The following is an 11,810-nucleotide window of genomic DNA, read 5'->3' on the forward strand; positions in this document are numbered from 1 at the left end:
TCTGAGGATGGATTCCAAGATGGGGCTTGGAGAAGCGGGTAAAGAAAGAAAAAGAAAGGAAAAAGTCTTCCTTATTTTGAATCAAATCTACTTTCTTACAACTTCTACGCATTGGTCCTGTTCTTTGGTGCTCTGGGTCAATGCAGAATGTCTCTCTCCCCAATCCATAAGAGAATGATCTCATAGCCACCTCCCGTCTCATTTTTTCCAAGCATCCTTGAATACTTCCTCATAGGATGTGGATGCACAGAAAATTCCACATTTAGCTGCAGCCCAAGGTTGAACATGACACTCCAGATATCCCTTCCACGACCACCACAGTCAACTGTACATAACCAATTAAATGATTATTACTTTAAATTTTACTAAAAAATAAAAATGCATTTGAATCACGGAGATAAGGAACGTGTAGCTAGAGGACACGTCAGCTCTCCTCTCATCTCACCTTTGGATTTCGCATCCCATTCTAGAAACCATCTCATGTCACAATCACAGGACCACGGATTCCCATGCAGGTAAAGATTCTCCAGAAGTGGCATGTTCTGGAGCATCCCCGTGGGAAGAGTTCTAATCATGTTCTCTGCTAAGTAGAGGTGTCTTATAGTGGACAGTCTGAAATAATCCAGGAAGGTGAATGTGGAGAACGTGCCGGGGTGTAGCTGGTGGAGCAGGTTTCCTTCTAAATGGAGCAGCCTTAGTGATGTTAAGCCATTGAAAGCTTGTGGGTGGATAAACTCGATCTTGTTATGGTCAATGTGTAGCCTCATTAGGCTCCAGAGCCCCTGCAGCGTCTGTCCTGTGATTACTCGAAGCTTGTTGTAGCTGAACTTGAAAACCTGCAAAGACAGAAGTTTGGAAAATCCTGTTTATAATTTAAAAAGCCACAACCAGGGAAAAACAGAACAAAGGGCAGGAGCGTAATGACATTAAGCTTGTTTTCAAAGTAAAAACAACATGGCAATTTTATTAATCATTAGGGAGCATTATATCACCTCTACTATTCATTACTGGTGGTAGAAGCTGCAATTAGTGATGCTCATAAATGCCAGGGTTTACCTGTAGAGAGCTGAGGTCTCTTAAAGCCCCATCAGGGATGCTGGGGATGTTGTTGCCATGAATCATAAGCAGTTCCAACTTGGTCAGTCCCGCAAATGAGGTTTTTGACAAAGCCTGTATACTATTAAATCTAAAAAAAAAATAATAATTAGAAAAAGAAATGGTGAATACATAAATCCCATCTGGGAAAGATTCCCCAGCCAGCCCAGGACCCACTTAGCAAAATGTTGGTTCTGAGGTCGGATTGGTGTCAGTCCCAAAGCACATTCATCTCTTTGTGCCCTTGTTCATTTCTAGGGTCAAAAGAAAACTGACCCTTTTTATTAGCTTTCATTCAATTAAGGAATATTGGCTGGGCCTTTTGACTTGGAATATCCTAGTGTAATTAGAGGCCTTTTTAGGGAAACTAGGAGGAGTTAGAATTCTAAAGGAAGCTGGTCCAATCGGCCTTGTTGGAAATTTCACTCTGAAGTTGCAGTAATGATGAATGACACGTGGCCAGCATGAATGAAAAGAAACACACAACATCAGAGGGAGCTTTGCATATAACAAGAGAGGGAGAGTCCTCTGGTCTAAAGGACCAAGTGAAAATGCTGACAGCCAAACATGGATTCTTATTTCACAGGGACAAGTTGTCATTTCCAATGGATTATCTAAGTTATCTGTAAACATTTTGGTGCTTTTTGGTCTTGGTTTTTGCATATACATTGGCAAAGATGCTTCCTTGACCAATCTGGAAATTCCTCATTGCTTCGTTATTCACAGCACAAGGGAATCCTCAATGTTAATCCATGGAGAACGGATTATAAAACAAGGGAGAATCTGTGCCTTGCTCTGTTGGAGGACTGTGACCTCATGTCAGCTGAAATATAATGCATTTAGCTTCACACTGTTTATTGCTTCTCCTTAGTACCTAAATAAAAGGAAATAGAGGGCTCGGCCCCATGGCATAGTGGTTAAATCCAACATGCTCTGCTTTGGGGTCCTGTCAGTTCAGATCTCAGGCATCGATCTACACCACTTGTCGAGCCACGCTGTGGCAGTGACCCACATACAGAACAGGAAGATTGGCACAGATGTTAGCTCAGGGCCAACCTTCCTCAAGCAAAAAATAAAAAGAGGAAGATTGGCAACAGACGTTAGCTCAGAGCAAATCTTCCTCACCAAAAAAAAGAGAAGATAATAGATGTGTAGAAAATGCAGGTGACAACCTTATAGCTAAATGCATCATGTGCTAGCCAAGTATAACTTCCTTATAAACACACGTGTGCCGAAACCCAGACCCCAACCTCCAAGCCAACATCTGGGTAATTCCTCCCCTAAGAGCCAGTCTTAGGAAGCACCTTTCAACTCTAAATTCTTGAGTGTGGGAAAAATAATCTCCAACACCCAAACCACTCACCTTGGTTGCTTCAAGCTCTTGGAAGAACAACTTTAATCATTGCATTCTTTTATAAGACCAACTTGTGCAAAGAAAACACGGGATGGAATGAAATGCATCCCATCTTATTAGAATAATGCTAGAGGGATTCAAAATGGTGCATGGGAAAAATATGGTAGAACATAATCCTATGTCCTGTTCATCATTTTGAGTCGTGTCGTCAATGGATGATTATATAGAGTGTCTCTCTTCTGGATGACATGGCATTCCCTGCTCCTCCTCTTTAATGCTTTGCTCCAGTGTCTTGTCGGCTTACTCTGCTCTATTTAACAGTGACAAGAGATAAAATACTAAGAAGAATTGGCATAGTTAGGAAACACTGATTAGAGGACTCAGCAGAGAACAAATCAAGTGAAAGTGCCCTAAAGCAGAGGCAAGAGCAGGACTTCTTCAGCAAGTCCAAGGGACACAAAGATGGCACATGATCCCTAACTCTAAGGCAAACAGCAAACATCTTAGAGAGTTAACAGATAGCCCGCCATGGGTACTGGACAATGTCTGCAGACATTTTTGAATGTCACAAATGGGTAGGAGAGTGTTACTAGCATCTAATGGTTGGAGACCAGGGATGCTGCTGAACATCCTACAGTGTGCAGGACAGCCCCCACCACAAAGAATTATCCAGCCCCAAATATCAAGAGTGCCGAGTTTTGGAAACTGCCTTAGCATGAGAGATTCTGTCTGTTGGTTTGTCTATCTACCTACCTATCTATTATCTGTCTGTCTATCTATCTATCTATCTATCTCTCTATCTACCTATCATCTATCAATCATGTATCCTCTATCTTCTATCTATCATGCATCTATCAGGTATCTATCATCTACCTATCATTTATCTACCTATCATCTATCTATCTACAGTAGTGGTCTTGAACGGGGTGATTTTGCCTCTAGGAGACATTTGGCAATATCTGGGGTCATTTTGGGTGACCACAACTAAGGGGGAGCGTATTACTGGCATCTAGTGGGAAAAGGTGATGGAATGAAATGCATCCCATCTTATTAGGATAATGCTGCAGGGATTCAAAATGGTGCAAGGGGAAAATATAGCAAAACATAACCCTATCTTCTATTCATCATTTTGAGTTGTCATGTAGTCAATGGATGATTATACAGAGCATCTCTCTTCTGGATGACATGGCATTCTCTGCTGCTCAAGAATGCTGCTGAACATCTTTCAAAGAACAGGACAACCCCCACAACAAGGAATTATCCTGTCCAAAATGGAAATTGTGTCCCAAATGTCAATTATGCTGACGTTCAGAAATCCTGCTCCAACCAAAGATGGAATAGCCTGTGGGCTGATGTGCTGCCTCATTCATCTATCATTATTTAGGAATCTACAATTAAATCTGTCTGGGAAATGGGAATTTATGGCAACATTTAAACTCTTTTCCATTTTTTGGAGCTTGAGGTTTGTCTAGAAACAGTAAGTAAGGTGGGGAATGGTCTCATGTGAGGTAGGCATGCTTGGCAGGCACCAGGTAATCTAGAAGCTGGGAGGACATGGGAAGGAGTGTGGCTCTTTTTGGTTCCAGATTCAATGGGAAGCCCTTGAGGGTTTTAAGGAGGGGAGTGACATGAACTAAGTTATGTGTTAAAACAACAATGCTGGCCACTACATGGAGAATGGGTTGGAGATGGATAAGAGAGGAAACAGGAGATGGAGTGAATCCCAAGGAGGTGCTGGTGTCCCTAGCTAAGGTAGAGACAGTGGAGATAAAAGTACATGGAGAGCTTCCAGAGGTGCTTGGAGGAAGAGCCAACAGGCTTTACTGAGTGATGGAATTGCAAACAAGGAAAAGATCACAGGAACAACTTCTACCTGGATGTGAGTAAATGGGTGGATTGTGCCATTGGCTGAGATGGAGAACGATGGGTGTGGGGGAAATCATTCAAGGTTATATTTGTCTTGTGATCTTGAAGGTGTTTGTGAGAATCCAAGGTGAGGGTGGTACTCAGGACTGAGACAGAGACCCAAGATGTGCACATTCAGGAGACCTTGGCCAACTGACTAATGGAGCAAAGCCCTGGGAATTAATAAGATCACCTGAGAAGACGCCAAAGGGAAAGAAGAGTAGAGAAGCCAGAAGGAGGAGGCAGATCTTGAGATGGAGGAGATGGGGGTCAGAGGCTCAACTTCTAAAATGGGTCAGAAAGAGTTTGCTCTTCCTCAGGACATTTTAGCCTAAGGGTGTGCGATGCTCACCAGGGCTTCCTCTCCTGTCTTTGTAGCCAAAAATTCTCACTTCCAACTTGGCATTCAACTATAATGGTGGACACCAAGGTGGAGAAGGTGAAGGGAAGGAAGATGGTTGAGTACAGAGGAACATGAACTCTTTCCACACCTAAATAAATCCCCCCAAGGCCCTTGATGGAGATGTATCATCTCAGGAAGCTGTCTTACTATAGCATCTTCTTGGTGCTTGTTTTTAAGAGCCATCAAAAGCTACAGATGGAGGTGTTGTTGGTGGCAGAGCTAAGAAAGGCGAGACTTTTGGTGGAGAGACAAAGTCAAGGGAATTGCCTAAATGCCAAGTAGAGGAGGCACTTTCTGCCCTCACAGCACCCAGTGGGTGTGGATGAATCCTCTTTGCATCCATCTGAAAACCAGCAGGAAGATGGGGAAATTGGTGTGGTACTCAAAGAAGAGAATCTGATGGGAGACTGAAATGACCCTGGAGAGAGCCCACTTATGCTCTTCTCCAGAGCATCTTCCTCACCTGTTGATTGACAATAACTGACTACATAACCACCTAAATGAAGTGATTTTTTATATCAGAAATATACGATCATTTCGCAATACATACAAATATTGAATCAATCTGTTGTACACCTGAAGCTGATATAAAGCTCTATGTCAATTATATCTCAATAAAAAAAAGAAATATATGTAAAACTACTTCATGAATAGCAATTAGTATCCCAAAGCAAAATTTTAAATAAAAAAGAGCAGTATGGGCATTTGGGAAGTTCCAGACAGATGTCATCAAAACTGGTCTTTTAATTAAAGGGAAGAAAATCTTTAACGGTCTATAAATCAGATGCTAAGTGGATGATATTTTTGGTTTACTCAAAAATATCTGGAAAGCAATTTTTTAAAAAGCTTTGGGGCTGGCCAAACAGGAAACAGGAGCTTTCTCTTTCAATGCTAACTGAGAACCCTAAAAACATCTGTGTGGGAATGAAAAATGTGCTTTGTGCTCTGCCAAAAATCTCTCATTCCTTGAGAGTTTTATACTCTCTCCAGACTCCAAAAAGACAAATCTGAGCCCAAGTTCTATATATATTAGACATGGCTCTTGTTTCTTTTTTTTTCCAACAAACTACACGTTGCCAGTCTCATTATCTACTTTGAGACTGATTTTCAGAAACAGTGTTATAATATTAAAAGTGTAATTTAGAACTGTGGCACATGGATTCATGTTCCAAATTAAGCCAGATGGAAGTAATATATATTGGTCAGTGAAACTATTCCTCAGTGGTTTTTCTTTTATCTTTACTATTACACAAACTCATCCCAAGAGATTATTGGCATCTGAAGGAGAAGGAAGCATCTTTGCTTTGTTCTAGTGGCAAAGACTTTAGGACACCATAATTCACTGTTTTTATCATTAGTTGTTTGAAATGAAACCGCCAGAAGCTATGTTCTAATTGAGAGGTTAGTTAAGTTCCATTCTTACAAAATACTTCAATTTAAAAGTGGATGGAAGAAAAACATCCCAGAAACTGTCAATGAGATGCAAATAGCTTGACAAAAAATAGTCTATCAGTGTCGCCAGTCTAAAACCACCTCCCAGTTAATCTTTTGGGGGGGATGCATGCAGATCTTATCCACTCAAGTCCAACCTGCCAGCTCAGACCCCCATCACACGACAGGAGTGCACTCATGGTTCACGCAGGAGCTGCAGCAGAAAACAGCTCTCCTGGAGCACTCCCATTCCCACACTTTCCAGGGGGCTCCTCCAAAGCTTGTCTGACAGTACCCCCAACTCTGTGCCCTGACAAGAGCTCAAGTTTGAGGGATCAGGTGGTTAATGCTAGCAAGTGGGACAACATGCTAAAAATGATTCGTAAATGGATCAATCCCAAGACAGAGCCATTTTGCACACCAGGAGGTGCGAGAAAGAAGGGAAATCATAGACATGTTCATTTTCCTGTCTACAAACTTGGCATAGCTCATGCAATCCTGATTCCAGTCAGCTCGAGTTCCCCTTCCTTATCTCTTTCTCCCACTAGGCAAGTGGTTTGTCCCAATAAATTATAATTGTAGATTGTACAAAAAAAGGAGACTGGTTTAATGATTAATATTCCCTCTTTTGGCAAAGCCAGATTGTTTTCCCGATGGAGCTATCATCATTGCGGTTGGGTTTAGTTAGTCAAGTCATACGGTATTCCAAGATTTTATTGAGAAGACTATTTTGTTGTTTATTGCCTTAGATTAGTGAAGTTTCTATCTTATTGTCTCAACTTCACATTTTCTTATTCTGCTACTGGGCTTTATAGACAATAAATGCAATAAAAACATTTAACTCTGTAAGCTAAGGCTTCTAGGCACATGTACAATTCTTTGTTCATTGACTTCGGTTTGGCCATCTCATTTTACTACAATGTCCCCTTAGTGGATATTCATCAACCCTACATTATTTTAGTGTCTTCTAGATGGTGGAAAATAGCTAATATATTTTGTTGAAGGGGTTGGCCCCATGGCCAAGTGGTTAAGTTCGCACACTCCACTTTGGCGGCCCAGGGTTTCGCTGGCTCAGATCCTGGGTGCCAACATGGCACGGCTTGTCAGGCCGTGCTAAGGCAGAATCCCACATAGCACAACCAGAAGGACCTATAGGTAAAATATACAGCTAAAATATACTACTAGGGGGCTCTGGGGAGGAGGAGGAGAAGAAGAAGAAGAAGTAGAAGAAGAAGAAGAAGAAGGAGAAGGAGACGGAGAAGGAGAAGAAGAGGAGGAAGAAAGAAGATTGGCAACAGATGTTAGCTCAGGTGCCAGTCTTTAAAAAAAGAGAGAGAGAGGAAATAGCTAATATATTTCGTTGAAGAAGTCCAAATGATTGTCTACTATTAAAATTGTACACGAGTACCTGTAATTCATAGCAACTAATATTTATGTATATAAAACAAAATTTAAAAATATAAAAATTCTGTCTGGGATGCTGCAGAAATTCATCTCTTGAAAACATATTAATATTTTAATAGGCATCCGAAAGAACTCTTTTATTGTGTCAAAGTCACAATTACATCATCCAGATAACTTGCAAAAGGTCAGAGATGTCCCATTGATTCTTTTTATTATTTTTAAATAAAAATATTTAATGTTTTTAATATTTCCTGGTCTGTTTAAACAATATCCGTATATTTACATGTGTGTCATATGCATTCGTATCTGCTATATATTTAAGAATTGTTATCGAGGGAAATTTCTCAGCAAACTTAAGTTGTTCATGACACGTGGCTATTAAACTTTATGATAGCAGTTGCAGCCAATGGATGAATTTAGATAATATCCCAAAAGGATCGCATTTAGTATAGTTAAAAACTGTCACCTGGATTCTGCCCCTATGGAAGTACGTAACGCTAGATGGAACAACACATAAAGGAGTATCCATTTGCACTTATGTAGATGCACATACATATACGGAAAAGCGAATAAACATGCAGGCAAAGAGGCCAAAGTTTTTCAGTAAGAATGTGGTACAAACCCCAAATTGATTCTTTCCACATGTTTAGAAATTCCAGCTGGCACGGAAGCCAAGGAGCGAAACGTGCAGTGGACCTCGCTGGGAACATAGCAGGCGCAAGGGTGAGGGCAGGCGAGTGCCGCTGGAGGATGTCCCCAGACCAGAATCAGCACCACGGAGAGTACTCGCCAGTGCGACCGCGTTGGCATCTTGTCGGGGTGCCTCATCCTGGAACACCTGTTGTGGAACCACAAAACGGGATTCACTTAGTATCAGGTCGCAATCCCTTATTTTCAGCAAATTTTATTGGAATGGAGCATACTGGTTTTAAGCTTCCCAAGACTTCAAATGATTTATTTTCACGACACAAAATGTTTGAGTCAGGAAACACAAAACTTATTGTCTTAATCGTTCGCTGTTAACTTTAATGGTTACTATAGAACAGAGCCTTAATTCCTGACTTCGATACGACAATTTGGAAGTCTCGTTATGTTATGAGAGAAAGTACAGAACACACACACACACACACAGAGACACAAATATATATGCATGTGTATTTGCATATATATGTATATACATATATATACATAGAGACAGAAGGAGAGGTACATTTCCGTTTCTATAATAATAAAATAAATAATAAAAATATAATTATGTGCCTGACCCCAATGTTAATTCTGAGCCATAGACACTGCATATATTTGAATAAAAAACTTCTAAAGAAAGTCACTATGATTAGGATTACTTCCTTCTTTTAATGACATTCCTTAAGTTTTCATTGTATCTTCTTAAAGTGCTTCAAAAGCGTTCACTAAAGCGAAATTTAATCCATTATTTGTGGGTCTGTTTACTACACTTAATTTTTTTCTGGGAAGGACCAAAGTGTTGCTACAGTCCAGTATCCTTGTTTAGCAGGGGGAAGTTTGCGAAAACCTCTGTAAAATCTGCCGTTTGATAAAGAGGATAGGAACAGCCTGATGAAATATGTTCACACACACAAAAAAGATCAAGGAGTTTACCAAAAAAGGGGGGGGGGAATGGTCAGATATTTCAAATATTAGGTTTCATCAGCTACCTCTTTCAGAATGTCAGTGATTATTTTTTTCACGCATTCGTCATGTCTTCAGCATCTCATATTTTTGTCATCTCTTGAATGAAGTTTATTTACAAATAGGAATACGCGTGGACAGCAAAGAGTACAATAGAGAAACGCGCCTCTGCCTTTGTCCCTGCTCTGGGCAAGCGCTCACCGCTAATAACAAACTCGACATCCGCTCATACAGCATAGACACATCCCCAGTCCGTAGCTTTTCCATCCTTTCCATGACCTCGAAATGGATACTTTCTTAAACCCGTGTGCATCTCGCCTTTCAGTCGCCCATAAAGAGCTGACGATGCAGGCAACTTTGCAGAAAGCAAGTTCAGGCTCCACCTCTGCGTTCTAGAACAGGCTCCTAAAGCTTTGCAGCGAGCAGTTCGCCAGCTCGCCTGAGCCCAGGCCTCGCACGCCCCCGCCTGCGCGCCTGACCTCGGCTCTGGGCTTCTGCCAAGGGCATCCTGACCCAAACCCCTTGCCTGCAGGCAGACCTGGCCCCAGCATCCCCATGCGTCCTCCCCAGCCTTCGCTCTCCGTCCTGCCTCCCACCCAGGTCCTCCCTGGAGACCAAAGGAACGCGCCCCAGGGAACCCTAGTCCTGGGGCTGTAAGGGAACCCACCCTGAGCCTGCAGGGCTGCCAGGGGGAACCCCAGGCAGCAGGGCGGGGGTCGCGAGGCAGTGCGCGTTCGCCCCCCTGGAGGCGGACAATCTGCAGCGGCCGGGCGCGAGGCCCTGCGCCCCTGGCCACCTTCCAGCGCCCGCTCCGACGTGCCCCGCCGGCGGCGCGGTGAATTACAAGCTTTCCCGGAACGCGGCTCGGGTTGCCCCGCGGGTCCCCGCTGCCGGGACCCCGACACCAAACGCCGTCTCTCCCAGATGATGACTTCTCCAGCTTCCGTGGGGCTCAGCCCTCGGCGGGGCCTTCGGTCTTCCCCTTTCCAGGGGAGGAGGAGGACAAGGAGGGGGAGGAGACCCTCAGTACCCCGGACCCCGAGGAATAGGGAGGAGGATCCGCAACCGTGTTTTCCCCACCAACGCAAGAGCGGGATCGCTTTCACTTGGGGATCCCCTTGGTGGCTCGCTAGAAACCAGGGGAGGATGAGCGACAGGCCGCTAGGGAGAGGGAGGAAGGACGAAGGGAGAAAGGGTCGGGAGTTCATTAGACCTATTCAAAGCATCGTCCCTCAAAATTCCATCAGCTTCCCTCCTGAATGGTAACTGGCCCCTCAGCTCCTTAACACAGTGCCTGGAAGCACTTCAAGATGCCTCTTTGCTGTCACCCCGTGGTCTTCCCTTGGCCACCCCCAATTCCTTTCACCCGTTGCAGACAGAACCAGTATCTCCCCCGCCACCCCCTCTCCCGGGTGCCCAGGCTGCCCTCGGTGCTCACCTGTCCTTCGGAAGCCGCCAAAAACGGGAGCGGTGCGCCCGGAGCATCCACGGGGCCGGGGCGCGCAAGTCACCGCCGGGGGTCCGCCGGGGCCATGCCCTTCCCGGGGCCGGGGGCGCGGCAGCACGGCTTCCCAGCGCGGCAGGGCGAGCCGGCGCCCTTTTATTACGGTCGCCGAGAGACTTCCCCGAGTCCACGCCTTGGCCCACCCCCACCCTGCCCCACCCAGGGGAGACGGGGCGCGCGCCCGAGCCGAGGGACCCTGGCCGCGCCGCCCTGCGCTCAGCCCTCCTCTCGACTCTTCATCGTGCCTCGTCCCGGGTGGGCACGCCTCGCCCACTCCTGCTGGGAGAAGCGCAGGAGCCAAACGCACACGGCTTTGGGAACGAGTATTCGTGGTTCGAGAGGAAGTCCAGGGACCCGAGGGGAGGGGGAGAAGCAGGGAGCGAGGTGGGAGCTGCTGCGGAGAGTCCTTACACAAAGCGCTCTTCCCTGCAGCGATGGAGACGGTTTCTTTCGTTTGGAGAAGAGAGTAGGAGCAAGATTCGCGCTGCTCCAGGCGGGATGGAGTTTTCTCTGGCAGTGTCTCGGAACCCGTGTGCAGGCAGCAGCCGGCAGCGCCCCGCCGGCATCCCCGGAGCTGCAGGCCCGGCTGCAACTTGAGCGCCGCTGCCACGCCCTCCCGCCTCTCCGGTGGCTCCCGGCCGCCCGCCTCCCTCGCGCCGCCGGAGTCCTCCAGCCTGAAAGACGGAACTGCTCTCCTCCCGCTTGGAGAGCCTGCGGAGGCAGGGCCAGGATGGGGAAACTTTGGGGAGCCTGGTGGTAGTAGCTGGGGGATGTGGGGACCACCAAGGGGGAGGGCAAGAAACAGAGGCTGGAGAGGATGGGGTGTCCCTGACCCAGAAGGGGAGGGAAGAGAAGGAGGCCATCTGGCTTCCAGGAGGAAGCGGACATGAGACAGATGGGAATGGCTGAGGTGAGTACAGTTATCAGCAGAATCCTCCTAGGGCAAAAGGACAGAGCCATTGTGAAGAGAAACAAGAGGATGTCCAAGCACGAGGAGCAGCCAAGAAAGGCCCATTCCAGGAGTCCTGATTGAGCCTGCTGCATGCTCAGGATGCTACCCAGGG

At 45.5% G+C, this 11,810-nt stretch overlaps 1 protein-coding gene across 2 annotated transcripts in view; it reads right to left on the reverse strand.

Moving 5' to 3' along the window:
- Positions 1-11,435, reverse strand: part of MXRA5 (matrix remodeling associated 5) — a 28,537-nt gene extending 17,102 nt beyond the window's left edge. Inside the window, exons 1-4 of one of the 2 annotated variants that reach the window (XM_001500228.5) lie at positions 10,681-11,435; positions 8,215-8,430; positions 1,057-1,186; positions 446-836 (exon numbers count right to left, since the gene is read on the reverse strand). In XM_001500228.5, coding sequence (XP_001500278.2) covers positions 446-836; positions 1,057-1,186; positions 8,215-8,430; positions 10,681-10,727 — 784 coding nt within the window. In that variant the 5' untranslated portion in view covers positions 10,728-11,435. The remainder of the gene's footprint in view (positions 1-445; positions 837-1,056; positions 1,187-8,214; positions 8,431-10,680) is intronic. The other variant, XM_023634194.2, reaches the window with a different exon arrangement.
- Positions 11,436-11,810: the final 375 nt, after the last annotated feature.

This window comes from Equus caballus, chromosome X (assembly GCF_041296265.1).
Source record: "Equus caballus isolate H_3958 breed thoroughbred chromosome X, TB-T2T, whole genome shotgun sequence".
NCBI classification, from domain to species: Eukaryota; Metazoa; Chordata; class Mammalia; order Perissodactyla; family Equidae; genus Equus; species Equus caballus.